The sequence below is a fragment of the Sceloporus undulatus genome, chromosome 1 (assembly GCF_019175285.1).
Source record: "Sceloporus undulatus isolate JIND9_A2432 ecotype Alabama chromosome 1, SceUnd_v1.1, whole genome shotgun sequence".
NCBI classification, from domain to species: domain Eukaryota; kingdom Metazoa; phylum Chordata; class Lepidosauria; order Squamata; family Phrynosomatidae; genus Sceloporus; species Sceloporus undulatus.
The window spans coordinates 37,040,064-37,064,030 of NC_056522.1; the positions used below are offsets into that span (position 1 = coordinate 37,040,064).

Below are 23,967 nucleotides of genomic sequence, written 5' to 3' on the forward strand. Positions count from 1 at the left end.
GTTCAGCCTCCCCTCAGAGGATGCATAACCCAGAGCCGGCTTCGCCGTCGGACGACGTCAGGGCCTTTACAGAACACGTGGTCAGGATGTCAAGGGCCCTCGACATCCAGCTCGCATCTGCGGAAGACGACGCTGAGGACCCGGTGGAGCGTCGAGTACATGGACGAGTTCCCACTCCACCATGTCTGCCTCTCCTGCCTTCTCTCCAGACTATCGTCAAGAAGTCTTGGGACTCTCCGGCCACCCTATCGGCACCCTCCCGCAAGGTCCAGGCGCTCTATAGGGTCGCCCCGGCGAGTTGCTCCTGGTTGGCAGAACACCCTAGGCCGAACTCGGCCATTGTTGAGGGAGCCCAGCACAGCTTCGTTCCGAAGCAGGCCACCTCCCCTGTCGACCGAGAGGCAAAGAAGGTAGACGGACTGGCCAAAAAGGCTTATTCGGCATCGGCTCTTGGGATCAAGGCCGCGAATTATACCGCCTGCATGGGGGCTTACATCCAGACCCTCATGGAACGGATCTCCCCCCTGGTCCCGGACGTCCCGGATGACATCCAGAGACAGCTGGTGGAGATCAAAGACGAGGCCCACTCCATCGGAAGCTGGCTAATCACCACTTCCAGGAACATGGTGGACTGCTCCGGGAGGTCCATGTCTGCGGCCATGGCTCTTCGGCGCCACGCATGGCTGAGGGCCTCCGATCTCAACCCCACGGTCAGAGCGGCCATCGAGGACATGCCCCTCGACGGGACTGGCCTCTTCCACGCCGAGACCGACGACCGCCTGAACCGCAAGTTCAGGATGAAGGCGGCGGCCAAGAAGCACGGCATGTCCTCAGCACCGGCTTCTCCGTTCCCGAAGCGACAGCGCCCGTGGCAGCCGCAAGGTCAGTCACAAGGGACCTTCTCCCGGGACCGACAGCCCCAACACCAAGGCTCTCAGAGACAGCGCTTCCCTTCGCAGTCTTCCTCCTCCTCTGGCCGTCGCAACTTCCCGCCGCGGTACCGCAAGTCCCGCCGCCAGGATACCGACCAGGGGAAGAAGAGAGCCTGAAGGGACGCAGCGCGCTTCGTCCCTTCCTCACCCATCCTTTTTCTGGACATCTTGAGGCCCTATGCTAACACCTGGGCCTCTATAACATCGGACTCGTGGGTTCTTAACATCGTCCGTAGGGGTTATGCCCTCGAGTTCCAAGAGCTCCCTCCAACTGGAGCCTTCATGTCCACTCCCCCCTCGGACACCCTTCTCGACGAAGTGCGCACATTGCTTGCTAAGGGAGCAATCTCCCTTTTGCCGCCCGACCAACATCCTCGGGCCTTTTTTTCCAGATACTTCACTGTACCTAAAACGGATGGGGGCATCAGGCCCATCCTAGACTTGAGACAAGTGAACTTGTTTTTGGACTATCGTCGTTTCCGAATGGTAACCTTGGCCTCCATTCTGCCTCTCCTCCACCAGGGCCTGTGGTTCGCGACTGTCGACCTGAAGGACGCCTATTTCCACATTGGGATCCGGGAGTCCCACAGGAGATTCCTCGCCTTCGCTGTCGGCTCCGTCTCGTACCACTACAACGTGCTTCCGTTCGGCTTGGCCACGGCCCCACGAGTCTTCACGAAGTGCATGGCTCCAGTGGTGTCATACCTTCATCAGAAGGGCTTCATGGTCTTTCCTTACCTGGACGATTGGCTGTTCGCAGCCGAATCCCAGGACGAGTTACAGGAGGCAGTCTCATTCGCCTTGCAGCTCTTCGACTCCCTCGGGCTGGTGGTCAACAGGGAAAAGTCCCACTTCACACCAACCAGACAGGTCAAGTTCATCGGGGCCATCCTCGACTCCGAGAACTGCCTAGCCTTCCTCCCTCCCGACCGCTTTCGGGCCCTGACGTCATCCCTCAGGCCTTGCATCTCCCACAGAAGGGTAAGAGCCAGAGATGTCCAAGTCGCCCTGGGCCACATGGCATCGACGACATTCGTCACTCCCTGGGCAAGACTGCGTCTTCGTCCGCTCCAATCCTGGTTCCTCTCCGTCTTCTCTCCGCTAGAGGACCCGCCTTCAAAGTGGCTCACGGTACCCAGACCTATAGCCGCTTCCCTCAGATGGTGGCTACACACCTCCAACGTCTGCACCGGGATGCCTTTCCATCAGCCCCAGACACAACTGACGCTGACAACAGATGCATCCCTGGAAGGATGGGGCGCCCACCTGCTCGACCTTGTCGTCAAGGACAGGTGGTCCGCACCAGACAAGCTCCTCCACATCAACGCCTTGGAGATGCTCGCAGTGGAGAAGGCCTTGAGGGCGTTCGAGTACGCTGTCTCAGGGAGAGTGGTCCTCCTCAGGACGGACAACACCACCGTGATGTACTACATCAACAAACAAGGTGGCACCAGGTCCAGGACCCTGCTCGACCTCACGCTCCGCATCTGGGACTGGTGCATTCAGAGGCGCATACTCCTCCAGGCAATTCACCTTCCCGGAGAGGACAACGACCTGGCAGACCGCCTCAGCAGATCTCCATCGGTGTGCCACGAGTGGAGGCTACATCCCGAGACGGTCAGCGACCTCTTCGACCGGTGGGGAACCCCCCCGGATCGATCTCTTCGCGACCAGATGGAACAGCCACTGTCCCCAGTTCTGCTCCAGAAAGCGATTCGACGGATCCCTCGGAGACGCATTCGCTTTCCTCTGGACGGGGGAGCTACTCTACGCCTTCCCTCCGTTCCCTCTCATCATCAGGGTGGTGTCCAAGATGACAACGGACCGCTCCTACGCGATCCTGATCACCCCGTGGTGGCCGAGACAACCGTGGTTCGCATCCCTTCTCCACCTCTCCGGGAGATGCTTCCTCCGTCTCGACCCGCGTCCGGACCTGTTGTCGACCCAGGACGGACGGATTCTCCACCCGGACATCGAGAGCCTGCCGCTGGTGGCCTGGAGGATCCGGCCCTAACCGCCTTGCCGGAGTCGGTGAGGACGGTGATCCTGGCTGCCAGAAAACCTTCCACCCAGCGCTCTTATGCCCTGAAATGGAGGAGATTTTGCCTCTTCCTAGACCAAAAGGGCTTGTCTCCTGCACAGGTGTCCACTCCAGTGGTGCTGGAGTTTTTGATGGCGCTTTTGGATGGGGGGCTGGCCCTCACATCCATCAAATGCTATCTATCTGCCATTTGTGCCAAATATCAGTTCGGGGGGAGGGTGTCTTTTTTCAAGGACCCTTTGGTGAAAGGGTTCCTAAAAGGTTGTGCCAACCTATATCCTCCCGTGTTGGTACCAACGCCGGCTTGGAATTTGGAGTCGGTACTGTCCGCTCTCCAATCCAAGCCCTTTGAACCAATGGCCACAGCGGACTTGAGACTGTTGACTTGGAAAACCGCTTTCCTTGTGGCCATCACCTCTGCCCGCCGTGCGGGCGAACTCTGTGCCTTACGGAGGGACCAGCCATTCCTAAGGTTCCACAAGGACAAGGTGGTCCTCCGTACAGACATTACCTTTCTGCCTAAGGTTGTGTCTACCTTTCACATGTGCCAGGACATTGTGTTGCCCACTCTGGCATCCGATCCGACGTCGGATGAAGAGCGACGCTTGCACTCTCTTGATGTCAGGAGGGCGCTCGCGTTTTACCTGGACAGAACTGCTGCCTCCAGTCGGTCCGAGAGACTTTTTCAATGCTACTCGGAACCAAAGAAGGGGTTGCCCGTGTCTACGCAGAGGTTTTCCAAATGGGTGGCTAGCACCATCCACCTCTGCTATGAACTTCTGGGCAAACCTCTCCCTGGCAGGGTTCGGTCACACTCCACAAGGGCTATGGCAGCATCCTCCGCATTCCTGTCTGGGATCCCTCTGGAGGATGTCTGCAAGGCAGCTGTTTGGTCCCAACCTCTAACCTTTATTAAGCACTATAGGTTGGACACCAGGGCCATCCGAGACGCAGCTTTCGGGAGGGCTGTGTTAGTCTCAGGGTTGCATTAGTTGCACTACTGATGTTTTTTGTATTATACAGTTTACACTGTTACACTGTTGAATGTTGATTTGCACAACTCTTATGGGATCGGTCTTGCATGACCTCGGTTCCCTTCTCAGGTTTAGCAAAGTTATTGCTATTTGATCGGTGCATGAACAAAAAGACTGACTCCTTTTGTGGTTCAAGGTGTTTATTGTAATAAATATACCTTTGGTTTACCATAGCTTTGGTTTCAGGACACTCCCTCCGCCTCATACCTTAGCTTGTCAGTCTAAACCCATTTGTATGATTCGCAGAGACCACGAAGAAGAAGTACAGGTTGCTTACCTGTAACGGTGTTTCTTCGAGTGGTCATCTGCGAATACATACAAATCCCACCCGTCCGTCCCCTCAGTGTCCTGCTCACATTGGCTCTCTTTCCATCGCCTGCTTGGCGGAAAAATTGCGGAACTGGGGAAAGAGCGGGAAGGCAGGGGCCTTATAACGGGTGGGCGGAGTTACCGCCAAAAAGTTGCAATTTGTGCAGAGTGAGCTCTGCACAGTGATTCCAGTAGGTTCCGAGCAGCACTGCGCAGGCGCAGTGAAACCCATTTGTATGTATTCGCAGATGACCACTCGAAGAAACACCGTTACAGGTAAGCAACCTGTACTTCACTTGCCCATATCCGGGTGGGCGGGGGTGGAGTCTTTCTAGGCATTTGGAGGTTCTCCAGCATGACTATGGTTAACTTCCAGTGAAAATACAAGGTTTGCTATTATCCATGATTTTTACTGTCTGTGGTAAGTGAGGAAATTTATCCCTGTGTATATAAGAGTTATACTATATTCTGAGTTCATTTCGTTCTCAACTGTAAAAAAAACCCCTCAAAAACATTAACGAGATACAGAATGGTCATGTAGTATGCCTTTAGAGTCTTATCAGTAAATTCAGGGGCAGGGGGATTGGGTGCTGGGGAAAGAGGAAGGGAATACTAACTCTGGTGTCTAAATAAAGGACAACTGAATATTTACGGACCACTTATATGTATGTCCCTAACAGGATTTAGGCCACTGGCTACTTATGAAGCATCTGATAGTGGTTGCATTTGGTCAGGTAGGCCAATTTTTGTACAGTACTGTACTGCTCTAAACCTATGGAATCTACTACACTAATAAACAGACCCATCATTAGCTAGGTTTGTATGTAACAGTAAATCAGGTTGTTCATTGTTAAATTCTAGCTTGTTGTATTGAAATGTCCTGTAAACAAACCATGGTTTCTTAGGCAACTGCAAATCATCATTATAAGCTGTAGTTTGTGATTATGACTGAATCTGGAACTCTTTTTTCATCCTGAAACAGGAAATGACAAATGGGGTGAGAAATAGACCAGAATAGATAACATAAATCATGGGTTAGTGTGGTGTGCAAATGAAGTTCTCATTTTCAAGAAGACGGGGAACAAGTAGAATTTACAGGAAAAAATTTTTATTGCATAATATGGTTAAGCATAGTTTTTTTTTTTTTACAAAAAAGAGCTTGAGTCAAAACTTTCTTACATTTGAAAAGGCAGATATTTACATAAAGGCAGTGGAAGGTGTAAAAAATACTGCAGTTATTAATGATGAAGAAAACTTTATAAAAACAGAGGGAAAGAGAAAAAGTGCAAAAATACTGTCAAAAGTCAATCGGTTCTGTAAAAATAAAACCGACAAGCATAAGCTTATGTACTGATATGAATATACATTAGGATACAAAATAGCATGCATAGATTTTCAGGTTTTCAGTGATATAAAAAAAAAGATTAATGGCAGTCATAATGAATTTATGGAAATCATAACAGCTGAATTCAATTGTTACAAAATGTATACATACGGAAGTACTTAAGTCTCTCCAATAATGGCTTTGGACTCGAGTTAACCAAGCAAATTCCAGCTGGTGCATAAAAATACTGCAGCAAAATCAAAGTAAGAACAATCCAGTGATACAAAACTGATTTACAGTGCAATCTTATACATGTGTACTCAGAAGTAAGCCACACTAAGTTCAGTGGAAATTACCTCTTGGTAAGAGTGTCAAATAATGCAATCTTACAATGGAATCCTTTACATATTTACCCAAAAGAAAGTCACATGGATTTCAGTGGTGCTTACTCTGAGGAAACTTGGTATAAGATTGTTGTTTTAGTGTGTAGATTTTTATAACACACTTCAGATTTGATTATACATACAGATGTTCAGAATCATCTGCACTGCAACCTTTCTACAAAATACTGTAAGATCTCTGCATATGTGTAGAGAGAATGTTCCCCTCACAAGTGATCTCAGCAGCCTTGTTACCTTGCATTTTTACTCTTAGTAATGTCCTTGTAAAAACTGGACAGCAACAGAAGAAAGTAGCAAGCAAGGCATGTGGGAAAGTAGTAATGCCAAGTTTTAAATGAAGACCGGCAGTGATGAATTAATTTCTAGACACTGTTTCTCTCTTGCGCTACTCCCATGAGACTATGCCCATAGAATAAATTGTTAGATGATGAGCTACAACACAGGTAACTCCCACTGATCCTACAGGCTTACTTTAATTGAAATTAATAACAGGATTCAGGTGAATAAGTTCTTCTTATTAATGGTCAAGTGGCAGGAATTCCATCTATGATTTAACAGCAGACTGTTTCTGAGCTGTTTAGCCAAGAATTATAGAATCTGAAGTTGCTATGTTACTGTGCCTTTTATGGCTCTGTAGCCATATTCTTTAGATTTGCAGTAGGAGTAGAGGTTTCAATTTCAGTTTCATCTGAATAAGAAGCTGCACAGGAATTTTCAATACACCAAAAAGGCTCAGGAAGTTATGGTAATTTTGTGGTTGCCTTGGATGAATTTGTAGGCACATGTGATGATTCAAAGTAACCTAGGAACTTTCTGTGCACTCCCAGAAAAAAAAAAACAAACAACTAGCCATTCTGATAGTACATGGGAAAGCCAATTAAATTGCACTAACCTTGTTTTGAATCTATGGGATAAAACTTCTTGTTATGCCAGAGGAATACCTTCTGGTGCTTTAAAAATTAAGATGATAATGGAAATGTGTCTGACATACAGGCTATAACCCCAACAAGGATGGGGTTGTGACAACCTATTTTCCTTCTGGGGACATCATATGATTTTGGGCTGCAGTCCTACATATGCTCATGTAGTGGGGTAAGCCTCACTAAATTCAATGGGACTTACACCTTGGTATACATAATTACAAGATTAATGTATTTTACACACTATGATTAGATCCTAATAAGCTACAGCTACTAAAGGTCATTTAACTAGCAATTAAGACAAGTAATAGCAAAGAAGGTAACAACTGAATGCACAATCTTGGTCAAGAATGTTTAAAAAGGAATAGTGACAAGTTTCTGGGATGTGTTTTCTACGAATATCAGCTTTCTGGGGATTATCAGTATCTTATCAGTATCTTAACAAATTTTAACAAATATTAACAAACTGTTCTTTTTGCATTCATGGCACATGTAATTTTCTGACAAGCTTGGGTTGAAGCATGACACTCCCAGTACTGTTAATCATGTGCTTCCAAATCATTTAAACCACAACACAACTGCCAGCCACACTTTCTCTTACCCAGCTGGACTCTACAAACATGGCTCACTCTTTAAGTAATATGTAAATAGCAGCTAAATATATAACCATGATGCTTGCTGTCCTGTTGAAAAACATGGACTTTAGCCCCAGGTGGGTGTCTCAAATAAGCTTCGCTGTGCTACATAAATATTATATTGGTTTGATACAAGTAAGTATTGTATTAGAGAATTTCAAACTGTCAAGCCTAACGTAGCAAGTTGTATTTTTCCAAAGATACCTTAGGTTCTGTACTTTCCATGTGGAAGTGAAGAGATTTAAATGGATTTTAAGACTCACTTCTGACATTATTAAATATTAAACTTCTCTTTTATTCTTGAAATCCTGCTGTTATTGTATGTCTGTGTAATGTATGGGGTAGATCTGTTAGTTTAGCTGAGGAAATTATTTTTTTTTTGAGAAATGTTGGCCATTACATGGAGTACAGATAAAACCAGCACACAACTGTTTTACAATTGAGAACTATCAGAAGGACACAATTTAAAAAATAATCTCTAAAGTTTAGAAACCTGGTAATAATTGTACTATAAAACAAGCTGAAAGAAAATAACTCACTCCAAGGAAGTAGGCATGCTTTCCATTAAAAAAAAAACTTTTGGAAAAAATCTGTTAAGATATTAAGAACTTATTACAACCTATCTTGAACAACCAACATGAGCCATCAGTAACAACTGGCCACTAAAAACTAGAATGTAAAAGTCATCACCAGCACCTTGAACTGGGCCTAATGCCACTGTTTCATTGTTTCAGACTAGCATCATATGTTCTCTGTGGCCTGCTCCAGACATCACACTATAATCTGGATCAGTTATTGTTCCAGAGCAGTCAAATCTGGCGGTCATCAAGGCATGAGTCATTATGGCTAGATGGGAACTATTCAGATAAACAGCCAACTGCCACCATTTTATATGTGTTTAATCCTCATGAACTGTGATTAAAAAAACCTTGCAGTTTACACTGATGTACATTATCTTATTCCAACTAGAATTGTGCTATAATTACAGAGTTTGGTGCCTTAGTGGTTAAGATGCCAGTTCTGATGATCAGAAGATTGGAAAGTTGGCAGTTCGAGGCTCGGGTGCTGCATGACAGGGTGAGCTCCAGCCATTAGTCTCAGCTTCTGCCAACCTAGCAGTAAGAAAGCATGCAAATGCAAGTAAATAGATAGGTACCACTTCTCAGTGGGAAGACAACACTGTTCGGTACAGTCATGCTGACCACATGACCTCCAGAGCAGTCCTCGGGCAATGCTGGCTCTTTGACTTAGAAACGGAGATAAACACTGCCCCCTCCAGACAGTTATAACTAGACATTCATGTCAAGGCACTGCCTTTACCTTTTTACTACAACCAAAGGAGTGCTTAGGGAAAAATATAAGGAAATATAAGGAAAACTAAAATAAGTAAACTAACAGTGATAGAGTGTGTGTGTGTGTGTCATTTACTGTCCAACTGAATACCCATTTCCTCCCCAATGAAAGGCTTTTGCTGATACCAACCAAATAACAAACTACCTCATGTTTCTTCATTATGATTTGCCCCTGAAAAGGCACTGGAGATTTGTTGTCCTAATGTTGGTTAGGATAATGACACAATTGATAGAGAAGGGAGAATATATCTAGCTTCAGATTGTTTTTTGTTTGTTTTAGTGTTTATAGAAAGGATGTTGTTTATGGCAAGTGGCTGAAATTTGAAGGGAATGCTTACTATTATGCAGGGAACAATGTTCAGGAAAGACTTATGCTGTAGGTCTACTCCTGTGTAAATTCTGCAACAAAATGGTTCACCTGGGGACTAAAATGTCCCATTTGAGTGCATGAGGTCATGTTGTCACAAGATTTTTCTAATAGTTAATATAGCACTAGTCATCTGACATAGCCAGGGAGACAATCTGTGCAACTCAGATGAAGACAAATCAATAGTCTTCATCTGAGTTATGCTCTTTACTAAAACAGTGCCATTAATTTGCAGGGGCAACTGGGGTAAACATAAACCTATACAGTGGTGCCTCGGGTTACGAAATTAATTCGTAACGCGGCCGCTTTCGTAACCCGAAAAGCCTTCGTAAGCCGAATTGCCATAGGCGCTAATGGGGAAAAGCCGCGATTCCGTGCGAAAAAGCCGAAAAAAGCACCAAAAGTTTTTTCGTAACCCGAAAAAACATTCGTAACCCGGAACAATGATTCCCTATGGGATTTTTTCGTATCCCGAAAATTTCGTAACCTGGGTATTTCGTATCCCGAGGTACCACTGTATTTGTAATATAGGTAAGGAAATGTAAACATTACTTGCTTACTTTTTTATACACAAATCCCCGGTTAATAACAATTTATATTAAACTCCAAATTAGATGAGACTTGAGAACACTAGACAAGTCAACAAAATAATCCCGGACTGGAAGGAGACATAGGAGCAGGGAGTGTATAATCTGGAGGCTTTCGGTAGACTCCTTTCTGCTCATGTGTGAAGTGCTAAAACATGGAGTTCGAGCTAGTTCATCCTTAGGTAAGTGGGCACAGATACACAGGAAACTGCTCAGACCATCTAGCACAACATTGTTGAAACTGGCTACTGCAGCTCTCCATGGGTTTCAGGCAAGGGTTTTCCCAGCTCTATCTGGCAATGTTAAGGATTAAACCTCCTGCATAAAAAAGCATGTGTTATCCCACTAAACTGTGCCCCCTATAATTCGCCTATGTCATTTACTCTGGGACTAATGAAAGACCTGATCAGAATCTCTCTTTCCCAGCCTTGGATGCATAACTAAAAGGCACTATGGCTTGGTAAAATAAATACTGTAACACTGACATTAACATTACAAATAAGGGCAGTGAGGAATCATTGAAGAAATGCAAAGATCTCTCATTTGGAGTAAGATGTTAAAGAGAGCTTGTCAAGTTCAAATCTCCTGTGAAAACTGCAGTGCATGTAACATGCATTTTAACAATAATAAAAAGAAGGAAAGTCACTTTCAGCACCATCAGCCATTTTAGGAATGGCATGAAAATGGTTGCTGATTATGCTAGTAACAATTTGGCTTGCTTGTGGGCATTGTTCTTCATTGCAGAAGGCTCTCCTCTATAATTCTGTGTGCATGTGTACACACAGTGACAAATAGCCTTGGCAACACCTTGCTAACTTTCCCCTTTCAGCCTCCATTATGCCTGCTTATTAAATAAGTTCTTTTTGTTTGTGCACTTCCAGAAAAGCCAAGAATATACCCATTACAACTCAGATCTCATAGTAATCAGACCTTGGAGCGGATTATTTCCCCTATCTTACTCCCTACCTGTCAGGCCAAACAGAGCAATGGGACTTGACAGTTCTGGGTTCAAACTTAATTCATCATTAGGAAATTATTCAAAAAGCTATAATGAGATCACTAATTTAATACACTTTGCTTCAAGGTTTTATTCCTTGGCTGGCTTCCCAGATACAAAGCGTCTCTGTGCAATTATCACGCAGATGCCACTAAAAGACTTTAAATGGTTGCAGCTAATTTAACAAGAGATATGTTGGCATCGACAAGGAGACGCTGGACTGAAAAGTGGAGTTAACTAAAGCATCAACAGCATCTCTAAAGGAGCATCAGCAAGAGATTTTTCGCTTTATTTTATTTTCCCCAATCATTTGGGCTGGCTTGAACTCTTTTCCTGTAGAAGGTCTGTCTGCATTTTATTTGGGGTAAAAAGTTCAATTGATTCACCAGCTAGATTAACAGATGAAAATATTTTTATGATGCAATCATATGCAGGTTTACTCAGAAGTAAGCTCCATTCTGTTCAATGATGATTACACAGATGTGATTGTAGTCTTATATCCAGGAAAGTTTCCATGGGACTTTAGCCTTAATGGATTAAAAAAGCTACCTCAAATTAAACTAGTAACAATTTATTTGATCTGTGTATACACAATATGTGCATACACACACATTTCTAAAAACACACATGTTCTCAAGAATACAAGAAGAGTCCTGTTGGATTAGATTTATTCTTATTAAAATTGCAATCTAGTCCAGCATTCTGTTCACACTTTGGCCAGATGTACTTGAGAAAACTACAACATTTCCACTTACTTTCCATGAGGGAAAGAATGGGCCTTGTGGGCCTTATGAACACAGGAAATACATTAAGGGGAAACCAAAACCAACAAATGACTCAAGCAACCTCTGGTGAGGAAAGTATATAGCACTAGGGCTGTTAACTGTGTGTAAAGGGAGACATAATGGCAATGAGTAAACCTATGGATGGTGCAGAGGAAATGGGAGGGGAGATTATTTTCTCCAACTCTCACTAACTTGAGGTCATCCACTGAAGGTGAATGATGTAACATTCAGGACAAACAAATGGAAGTGCGGTGAGCCCTCAAAAGTCAAATATTTAAATGTGGAGGGCTGTATTAGTCTGGAATGTAAGTATGCAATCCTGTAGAAGCTTTGAGACTAACTGAGCAAAGGACGCTGTAGTATAAGCTTTAGTAAATGTGATCTACTTCCTCAGATGACTTTACTCAGCACAGATTTGAAACTGTGGCTTTGATACCACAAGATCTAGCAATGACCACCAAGGCAAACAATTTAAAAGATTAGATTCATGAGAGGATGGGGCTATTGGTATCTATTCATCATAATAGATACCTTCTTTTCAGTACCAAAGGCAGAATGCCTCTGTGTATCAGTTGCTGGAAAACACAAGCAGGAGAGGGTGATCACACTCATGTCCTGTTTGTGGTTGGTACCTGTATGAACAGAATGCTATACTAGATAGCATTTGAACTAATCCAGCAGGGTTCTTTTTTATGTTTTTATGAAGACTTTTATCCATATGCTTGTCTAATCAAGAGATTAATCAATTACCGGCTAACCCAATGACTGATCAGATTGGAGTTATTTTCCTAATGGGATTCATGTTTCTTTTTCGGTAGGCAGATAACTTGAAAGTGGCTCAACTTCAACCTATCTGCATCCCATCCTAAGCATAGTCAGCTTAACCACTATTGCTTGGAATGACAATGAAAAACAGAAACAAAATGCACAAACGAGACAAAGAGCAACAACAGATCAATATGAATATGTCCCCATAAGGAGAATTTGTAGACAGCTCATGGACAGAGCCCATGTCTGCCACTGTCAGTAAACAGGAATTTGAGTTAAAACAATCTCAGGTAGTGAGGCCTTGGAAAGTTATTCACCAGAACAGATAATAGTGGAGTAGATGGATCAACAGGGCAACTCAATGTATCAGAGCTTCTTATGTGTATATGATAATAATAAATTTTAAGCATCAGACTAGATAGCAGAGCAGAGCTTGGAAATACTTAGGGCACAATCTGCTATGTCGTGGAGGTTGAGGGTTCTGCTGCCCAAACCTTAATGAAATGAGCGGAAGCTGCCACTTTCACATTAATAGATTGCCACAGAAGAACACTGCAATGGCTTGTTTCCCAAGAAACACCTAATCAAAACAACAGCTTGGTTTGAAAGCTTCCTCCAATTCCAGATATTTCATATTAGGGACCTTGGATTTACACTGACCCCTTTCCTAAACCATATGAAAACCTCTTCTAGAGTTACCATTCAGCCTCACGGGTGGGACAAGAGATTTTTGATTTTTCAGGGGAAGCATTTGGAAGGGATCCTAATACAGCAACTTAGTTATTTTGTAGCTACATACCTAGATGCAAACTTAGTTATTTTGTAGCTACATACCTAGATGCATTCTAGCCATAACTTGAGTCTTATGATAATTCTTGCCCAACAGTGAAGACCTTGACATTATATTTGAAGTCTTGCTTCTTCTGTGTAATTCAACATGTACATCCCATACAGAAGCCTTCCACAACCTGATGCCCCCCCCCTCCCAATTGATTGGGGAAGATGGGACTGAAGTCCAACACATCTGGACAGCATCAAGTTGCAGAAAACTGACACAGGACAACAGTTTGTTCCCTCTTAATAATATTATAGAAATGTTTTCACTTTTAAAATTTGGACAAGTGCCTCTTTTAGTAGAGTATTTATTTACATGGTCCTAAAATAAGGGTTGTAAAATATTATGCTGCCAAAAAATAAAAATATGCAAACTGCTAAACATATCACACAGCAATGCAAAGAACAAGAGAACATCACTGGATGGAAATATCTCCCCCTTTTAAAGTCAGGTTGCAGTGAAGATGTCATGTCAAATGTGGTTCCATTATTACAAAAATCATCACATTTCACAAATTAAGGAAATTCACACATCATTTTCAGGAAAATAATAATAATAAATTATTTTGTATAAAATAATATGTGGGAAGAACAAAGTCTCCTTACTGTTGAGGCAAAGTTGATCATGTGCCGTAAAATTCTGTAAAAAAACAGACATGGCAAAAAGAGAGAGAGAGAGATTCTTCGCCAGAATCAGAGGGCTTTATAACTGTAGGACCTCTTCTGAGGTTGTTATATGAGTCTGGAATTTTGAAGGAACAGGATGAGAACTTGATAAACAAATTTGTATTGAGCGATGGTCTGGATCATAAACATCCTTTGCTCTCTGAGATGCTGCAGCATCACTGGAACATCAACTTTCTGTAAAATCAAAAGAACAGTTCATATAAATATTTTGTGTGAACCCCCTAAATGAATAGCTACATTGATAAAGAAAATAAAAACCGGATTACAGATCAGAGCTTTGCTCAGATATTGTGTGTGTGTGCGCGCACACATGTGTTTTTTTGCTGCCTGCAGACTACTATATTCTTTTTTGTTTTTCTGGGAGGAAGAATCTGCAACAGCATTAATTCAATGAGTCTGAACTGGGGATTTCCATCCAATGCAAGTATCAACATTTGATGTGGGCAGCAACTGAAGAAACGGTAAATTCTTCCTCTGCACCTGTTAAAATTCCAAAAGTCATCATCCTCTCAGCCCTTACAATGGCTATTTGTATTTTAAAAACCATGTTAAGTCTAGAATTAGGAAATACTATATTAATTTTTTGAGGTTACCATTTCAAGAATTCTCCAGCAAACATGGCCATGCCAGTGTGGAAATAGACTGCTATCTCCCCAGTATAGTCCTAATTGTATCATACAGTTGCAGGGCTTGTACAAAAGCTACATTGTAGCATAAACTGTCCATCTGGTATTAATTTCAGTTTTTCATGCATCCCCTTCAAATAATGAGGTAGGAGGTATGAATTAATAAACTGGGCTATACTGTGTTTCCTTGACAGTGGTATTTAGCAGACTACCCAATCTGTTATTTCATAGGAGAGAAATGGGTTGTCAGAACCTATGATGCTGTTCCTGAGAACGCACAAAGAACCCTGCTGGATCCCACCATTTAGCCTATCTCCTATTCCCACAGTGGCCAAACAGATGCCTATAGGTATCCCAAGCCCAAACAGAACCTGCATGCTTTTATTGTTCAGCAGCTGGTACTGAGAAGCACATTTTGGCACCGGAAATGATATAAAGTGTGCCCTTCCCTTATGCAGAGGATCCATTCTGGACCCCCCCCCCCCATGGGGCTTGTGCCTGCAGTGCGTCACAGTCACATGCGCCATTGCCTCTTCTGGCACAGAGCTTTCAGCATAAGCTGAAAGTCACGTATGACACAGGTGCACTTTGTACGGCCAACGTGACTACCTAACCATGGATAGTCATTGCCCTTATTGTCCAAAAATTGTCCAATAATCCCCCTTCTAATACATCAAGATGGCAGCCATCACTGCAGGAAGAGATGTATTTCATTCTTTATGCCTCCATGATTTGGAGATCCAAGGGCAGGACCTGAGATCTTCTGCATGCAAACCATGTACTTTCACAATGAGTTAGAGGCCCTCCTTAATGAACTCAATAAAGTCAGTACTGTACAACCCAGTACATGTTTCTAACTTCCTCCCTTGTGAGAGGGGCAGTGCTGTGTACATATATCAGTTCTACCCAGAATGCAAAGCCTATGTACCACAGCTTATGTTCTCTTTAGGTCTCCCTGTGCTACAGTTCATCTGAAGAACTGAATGAAACTACTCTCAGTTCTAACATATACAGATATGTTGGTCTGCTTTTTTCCAAACTTTGCTAAAAATCATCACTGTAGCAAAGAATGCTATTGGGTGGAATCTGATCATCACCTCATGACCTAATTGCTTTGCCAAGCCAGTGAGAACAGGGCCCTGTCTATGCAGGGAAAATATGCAGGCTAGTTTGGACTCGTTCAGCCCAACCCAACTCTTAAATAGCTGAGCATCTGGCCTGGTTCTCTCCTCTCCTTTTTTTCTTCTTCTTCATTTAATCAGTTGTTATATCTTTATTTTCCAAGTCAGGTTTTCATACCATTTAGAAGTCTAGGGCAGATATACTTTATCAGAACCATCTAAATGCAAACTTTGGTTTGCATTTAGCACTATAAAATGTAATTTAAATCTTGTTGCTCTGTCTTTGATTACCTTTGTTAAAACCTTTATGCCTGGAAAAAATATTCTTTACTGTTTAGCAGTAAGTGTATACCACATCTGCAATTCTTACTTGAAAGTAAGTCCCTGTTGAAAGCACTGGAATTTGTTTTATACAGTGTAAAGGTTGGAAATCAGGTTGGAAAATCTATCTAATGCAATGGTTCCTAAGCATGGGTCTCTTGATTTTGTTGGAGTACAATTTTAAGAAGTGCTAGCCAGTTAAGCTATTGGTAAAGGCTTTTAGAAGCTGCAGCCCAGCAATGTCTGGGGACGAAAGACTGGAAACCAGTGATCTAAAGGGATTTATGTATCTGCCTCTTCTGAAATACTGGAACCCAAGGAAACTTACTAACTATTAAAATGAGTATAAAAACATACAAAAGCATCAGTAATATAAAATGTTTTAAAGCAATTATACAATCTATACAGTTGAAACCATTTAAAATTAAAGTTTCAAGCTCTCAGAGGTAAGCCATAAAAATTTGAAATACATTTTCACAATTAGGGATTTTGAATGAAACATCTGAGTTCCCTGGATCTTTTAAAGTCACTTAAAAGGTGTAGTAAAAATGTTAAGACATTGGATTCATTTTTTAACTGACCATATGGAGCCAACACATATACAGATATAAAATACAGGAACAACTGTCAATTGATAAAAGGTCACGAAGTTTTTGGAAAATTGAAGAATGATCAAACTAAATTGGTGAACAGACATATCATATGGCTAATGCTTCCAGAAAATGATCAGCATTTGCCAGATTTTGAAATTTTAAATATAACCAAAATATTTGTTTAAATATTTGGCAAAGCTGTAAGTCTGGACCTTCAATGAAGACAAATACAGTATTGTATAACTATTTCTGTACAACAAATATAGCAAATTTGTTGTTGTAGTGATACAATGAGTAAATATATTTATCTGAAACGGGTATTCAGTAAGGATTATCTGAATACACAATATAACAGCACGGACATTACCATGCAACAGACAAGACATTTTATGAATAAAAGATGCTTGGCAAGGTGTGATGAAGTGTCTGCAGATGGGCTGGGAAAGGCTTCTAGATTTGGCAATTTAACACATCTCACATGGGGTTGCCATTCTCCAACTCATCACTCTAATCCTATACTGTATTATCACCTCCCCCTTTTCCTTTTCTCCTGAACCTCACTCTGCTCGTCTCCTTGTCCTCATTTCTTGCCACAGTGAACTGACTATGAACCTAATTTTTTGCATAAATTTGCTAGTGTCATGTATGTTTTAAACAGGGAGGGTAGGTGGTGTGTATCCTTTTTGCAGAATACATGTCCCACAGAAATACAAAAAGAATTATGTCCTGGATTATGAAAGTCTATCAAAAAAAGAGGAAAAGTTAGGGGATGGCATTGGACTACAATTTCCAGAATTCTCTGCTGGGAATTCTGAATGTGTGTGTCAAAAAGTAACTTTTTCAAGCTCTGAAGAGAATTAAACACTGATTTTCTTAGGACAGGTGAGTTTTGAATGTCTCCCTCAAGGTCAACAAATAAGAACTCACCAAACATGAAAACAACAGGGATGGATGTGATGCAGATGGTTACCCAAGAATCTTTCCCATTGTTTTGCATGTCAGGTTTCAGCTTATGGTGCTGTCAAGGCAGGACTTTAGATAGACATTCAAGGCAGAATGCTCAGATGTGTCTTCAAACACTGTAGGACTGGCTTATCACATTAAATCCAGTCTAACATTACTAATCGCACCACTACGTTTTCTTTTACATGAAGTAATGTAAAATATGCAGCTCCTTTATCTATACTTTGAAGAGATGGGGATGCTTTGATTGTGATTTCCTGCATGGCAGGGGGTTGGACTGGATGGACCTTGTGGTTTCTTCCAACTCTATGATTCTCTGACAGAGGAAGACTATGAAGTCTTTTCCTAACATATATGTTGCCCTTAAAGGGACTTACTCTGAACTGTTTATAAAATGTGATTAAAATAAGATTTTAAAATCTCTATCAAGAGAACCCACATTTGCAAGTATTGCATAATTTGCTTTGTTTCTCCTGTTCACAGAAAGGGCCAAACATTTAGTTAGCATAATGACATCCTGTGGGAAATCTTGCATAAGCCAATTTTTGGGTTCTAAAATTAGTTGCCCAGAAATCTGCTTGTTGTTGTTGTTGTGTGCCTTCAAGTTATTTTTCAGTTTATGGAACCCTAAGGTGAACCTATCATGAGGTTTACTTGGCAAGATTTGTTCAGAGGATGTTTGCCAGTGCCATCCCCTGAGGCTAAGAGCATGTGATTTGCCCAAGATCACCCAGTGCATTTAATGGCCCAATAGGGAATTGAACCCTGGCCTCCAGAGTCATAGTCCAACACTTACTTACTTACTTACTTATGTTCATTTCATTTTTATGCCATCTTTCTCCCAGAAAGGGACCCAAAACAGCTCACAGATAAAATAATCAAACCACTACATCATGCTGGGTATTCACAAGCCCACAGCATTTCCATCTTCAAAACTTTTCCTTACACTGTGGTTTGGAGAAGATGAGAAACAGAATCCTCTGCTATTTCTTATCTTTGTTAAAGCTCTGCCTCTCCAGGGTCTTCTGTGCATGCCAGAAGTATAAGGGGGGGGGGGGGATTTTCTCTTCAATTGCACGTTTGAGATAACATGAAACATAGGTCTTTCACAAATTAGTTTCACAGTCCAGTGGGGATTTGAATTTTGATTTCCCAGGTTCATCTAACACAACAGCAATAGTTGGGTGGTAATACAATTATCCTAGCTATGATATGCTAATTAATATTTGTAGAGTGCCAAAAAACCCAAGTCTTCATAAAAGCCTAAATGGATAGAATCACGTCTTTTGATTAGTTTGCATTCAGAAGTTTCATGCCAGAAATGATTGAGAATGGCAAATTCTAGATCAGCAATGGAGTGCTGTAGTCAGAGATAGAGAACTTGCTGACTTCCAGATACCTTGAATTACAAATCTCAGAATCACTGAGCATAAGCCATGCCAATTGTGACCTCTGAGATCTAAGCTTCCTGGAAGAGAATATATAGATAAATAACACAGAGATCTTTTTTCCCTAACCAAAGATAACAGACCTTGATGAACCAGTCCACCAAGGCTACTGTTATAATAAACCTGTTTGTCTTTAAGAAGCTGCAGGACATTTTCTTATTTTGGCTATCACAGATCTGAAGGGGGGGGGGCACTGCTCTGGAATCTGTGGCCCCCCTTCAGACCTCCAAGGTTACCTCTGCAGCAGAGCTTGGTGAATCTGTTATTGTCAATGTCTCCTATTAGTGAGAAATGAGCACCTTTTGGTAGGCAAATCTACTTACTTCATTGTGCTCCAGGCAGCCAATCATGAGTTCTGTCAAAATAACCACACCTGTCCTTCCCACACCTGCACTGCAGTGCACTACAATTGGAGGGTTGCAGTTGTTACTACTGTCCAGAACGCTGTTGGTATGGCGCCGCACAGACTGGATTTCTTCCAAATAGGCTGCAAGGTGGGAATAAAAAGAAAATTACAACCCTCCCCTTACTGAATTGGATGCAGCTTCACACGAACAGAGACAAATGTATGGAGGAGTAACTTTCTGCTTAAATTATGATAATTTACAGTTCTGAAAAGACACGAATTATTTGGCCTCCGGACAGCAAATGGCACTGAATCCAGCAAGTACCGGCAGGGTGTCAATTACTACTTGGGACTTTGGTCCTTTAAATTAAACAGCTCTTTTAAAAAAAACAACACACACACACACACACACACACACACACACACAGAGGCACTCTTTCCCTCTCTGCAAATCCCTAGGTCCCTGAAGCAGATGACTGTAGACATTACTTACAGCAATTCCTCCTATTAACAGGCTGGGATCAGAACAGCAGCAAGGTCCCCTTGAAACAAATGCCTGTCAGAGCCAGAATCTAATAGAAAGGGAGCATCCATCTGGTCCTTGCCTTACCTTGCAAAATGAGACTGAATTTCAAACATGCCTCCTTCACAAGCAGAAACTAGGGCTGCTTCAAACATTTTTTTTCTATACAGAGAAAGCCTCATTCATCACAACACCTATACTGTTGTGTCTGTTCCCATGTGCTGTCTTATGTGTTAACACAGAATCTATTTTACTAATTACATAGGTGTGTTCAAACAAGCCAGCACACTGGCTGCTTGCTCCCAGGGTAAGGAGGAGAAACTAAAGAAACCACATACCTTCTGACTATGGTTTGCTTATCATGAAAGCTGAACCTGGGAGTATCTTGGTTATTCAGACTTGTCTCTTCCCTAACAAGCCAGAGGAAAAAATGATGGATTATTTCTTTGGCTTGTAAGGGGACAAGCAGCTAAGTGTAGATTCTGTAGTTTGTTTGGTTGTGCCCATTCCTAGTGAGAACGACTGATCCCAGCAGGCACCTGAAACCTGACTTATAATGACATGCAAACTAGACATATCTGAAGAAGTGAACTAGAATCCACCAAAGCTTATGCAAGATGTTATTTTTCCTTGGTCTCAAAAGTGCTACAGGACTCCTATTATGCTGCAAGACTAACATGACCATTTTTTGAATATCACTAATGAAATGATATTTCTTTTTGGGAGTGATCATCGCTCCTTTCAGAAAGCTATGGGCCTTTGCCCCAGATAAATGCATTTAAAACACAATTTTCAAAGTAACTGGAAGGAAACTGAAGGAACAAAATTATTGGAGCTTTGTGTCCTGTAAATTTTTCCATCCATGCTTTCAGGTGATTCAATCTAAACACGTTGGCACAAAAAACAAGTGTTCTGTCAGCGAGCTATGTTCATTTCTCAAGGGGATCCCCATCACGACATGATCTTTAGCAAGTCAGCAAACAGTTCTCTTACAAAGTCAATTTGAGCAATAGGTGGCAGACCAGTATGAATGAATGAATGAAATTTTATTTCTATACCGCTATTCCTTGCAGATCACAGCGGTTTACAACATCTCCATCAAAGACAATATAACAACCCATATCCCAACAATACAAAAACCCACCCATAGCAATTAAAAACAATACAGAATAATCTAAAAATATTCCATACAATCATTCACAATCTAAAACCAATTAAAACCATACAACAAAAATAGCTGGATCGAACAATATGCAACAAGGGAGAGAAAGAATGGTCATTGAGGCACATGGGGGAAGGCTTGACGGAAAAGAAAGGTCTTCAAATTTTTCCTAAAGAGATCTTGAGAGGTTGCTGAGCGGAGCTCGTCGGGCAGAGTTCCAGGTCTGAGGGGCCATGATGGAGAAAGCCCTTTGAGAAGAAGACACATACCTTGTCTTAGGAACTCTTAAAAGATGTTTTTCGCCCGATCTGAGAGTGCGGGGCAGACAGTATGGGGGGAGGCGGTCCTCCAAGTACCCTGGGCCCAAGCCATTTAGGGCTTTATAGGTTATAACCAACGCTTTGTATTGCGCCCGGAAGCAAATGGGCAGCCAATGTAGGTCTTGCAATATAGGTGTTATATGGCTGGTCCTGGAACATCCAGTGACCAGCCTTGCTGCCATATTCTGAACCAATTGTAGCTTCCGGGTTTGGTACAAGGGTTGCCCCATGTAGAGCGCATTACAGAAATCCAAGCGAGAGGTTACCAGAGCATGTATAAACGCCGGGAAACCGGACCCTCCCTGACACGCCCCCTTCGCCTTCCTCGCCGGACCACCGTTGCTGCCAGAGCTGCGCCTTCTGCCGGGCGGCCTCCTCCCAGGGTGTCGGAGGTGCGCATCTGCACACCGCCCCGGGAGTGCTGCCCACGGACTAAGGAGCACCGCTGCTGCGGAACTGCGCAGCTTTTATTGGGTTAGGGAGGCTTGGGTTAGCCCGAGAGCAGAGGATGCCTGGGGTGACTAACCTCTGCTCTTCATATGGCCATAGAGGGGTGGGGGGAGGTTGTGGATGCGGGGAATGCATGGGCCGGGGAGGGAAGGGATAACACCATCACGAGCGGAGCTCCTATTGAGGTAGTGTGGGGCAGGGGGAGGTATGGTGGTGGGAGAAGGGACTTGCGTTCCAGGGGAAGGAGAGATCGATGCATCATATCTATCCCTCCTTCCTGTCCCTATCCCAACCTTAGGAACCTGAGGGTCGCTCCAACCGTGCCACAAACCCTGTCGCTGCTCCTGTGCAACGCCAGATCAGTAAACAACAAGACCCACATCCTCCACGATATGTTGGAGGATCAAAAGTGCGATCTGGCTTGCATTACCGAGACCTAGCTTGGGCCTGAAGGAGACGCAGTGTGGGCTCAGGCCCTGCCTGCCAGGTTCTCGGTGAAGGACCAGCGCAGGCGGGGGGGGGTGTGGCCTTGATACATAGGAACACCGTGTCCCTCACCAGGAACCACATCCGACAGACCTCCTATATCGAGTGTATTTACCTGACCCTAAAGGCTAGGGACAGTCTAGGGATTCTGTTAGTGTATCGGCCACCCCGTGCATTAGCGGACTCCCTTAACGAGCTGACACAGCTGGTCGCTGAACTGATGTTGGAGACGCCCAGGCTTCTTGTCCTGGGTGACTTCAACATCTCCCTCACGGCCAGCTATATTCCATCCGGTGCGGCTCGGGAATTCATGGATACCATGGCGGCCATGGGCCTGTCCCAGCTGATACAGGGTCCTACGCATTGTGTGGGTAATACTCTCGATTTGGTCTTCTGTTCGGATGCGGAAAATCTGTGGGCGGAAATAATTAATATTTCCCCCCTGTCATGGACGGATCATTTCCTGGTGGAGGCTAAAATCAAGGTCTCTACCCAGATCCCCCCCGGGAGTGGTGGACCTGTTAGGATGGTCCACCCTCGAAGGCTGATGGAACCCAAAAGGTTCCAGGAAGCCTTAGAGGGGCTCATGGTTGGTAGTGACGGCGATTCTGTTGATGCCCTTACCGGTATCTGGAATACCGGTCTGTCTAGGGCTATACACAGCATCGCTCCTAAGCGCCCTCTCAGGCCTGCTTCCAAGTGTAAGCCCTGGTATACGGAAGATCTCTGAACGAGGAAGCGGGAACTGCGACAGCTAGAGTACCGTTGGCGGAAACACCTTTGCTTAGACGACAAGGCTCTCCTAGCCCAACTGTTAAAGGACTACGGAGAGGCAATACTAGCAGCAAAGAAGTCGTTCTATGGTGCTCGTATTGCGTCCGCAGAGTCACGTCCAGCAGAGTTGTTCAGGGTGGTTAGGGAGCTAACTCAGCTCCCTCCCGCCCTGAACCAGATCCTTGAACCTTCTAAGGCCTGCTGCGACCAATTTAATGACTTTTTTGCGGATAAAACCTCTCGTATAAGCGAAGGTCTTAATGCTGACATTCGAGCAGAACCTAGAGTAGAGGTATCCAGAGCCTCCGTGGACTCTATTAAACTGGATCAGTTTGAGTCGGTGAGTACTGAGGACGTGGACAAGATCGTCGGAAGTGTTCGGAAAACAACCTGCTCTCTCGATCCCTGTCCCTCGTGGCTAGCGGCCCGGGGGGGCCGGCGGCAACATTATTGTTGCGCCGGATTATTAACACTTCTTTGAGGGAAGGGCAATTTCCATCGGAATTAAAATTGGCCATTGTAAAACCGATATTAAAAAAGCCCTCCCTCGACCCTCTGGTACATAATAATTATCGGCCAGTTTCGCTGCTGCCATTCTTGGGTAAGGTGATCGAGAGGGCGGTTGCGATCCAGCTTCAGACGGTCTTGGAGGAAACTGATTATCTAGACCCATTTCAAACTGGCTTCCGGGCGGGTTACAGGGTTGAGACGGCCATGGTCGCCTTGGTCGATGATCTCCGTCTGGGCATCGACAGGGGAAGCGTGTCCCTGTTGGTGCTCTTGGACATCTCAGCGGCTTTCGATGCCATAGACCATGGTATCCTTCTGGGGCGCCTGGCAGAGGTGGGAATCGGGGGCACT

The 23,967-nt window shown here is 43.7% G+C and overlaps 1 protein-coding gene across 3 annotated transcripts in view; it reads right to left on the reverse strand.

Moving 5' to 3' along the window:
- Positions 1-5,407: 5,407 nt before the first annotated feature.
- Positions 5,408-23,967, reverse strand: part of PTPN14 (protein tyrosine phosphatase non-receptor type 14) — a 219,531-nt gene continuing 200,971 nt past the window's right edge. For 2 of the 3 annotated variants that reach the window (XM_042474253.1, XM_042474265.1), the window contains exons 18-19: positions 19,369-19,532; positions 9,839-14,147 (exon numbers count right to left, since the gene is read on the reverse strand). In XM_042474253.1, coding sequence (XP_042330187.1) covers positions 14,019-14,147; positions 19,369-19,532 — 293 coding nt within the window. In that variant the 3' untranslated portion in view covers positions 9,839-14,018. Of the gene's footprint in view, positions 8,709-9,838; positions 14,148-19,368; positions 19,533-23,967 lie in introns of those variants that run through there. The other variant, XR_006104577.1, reaches the window with a different exon arrangement.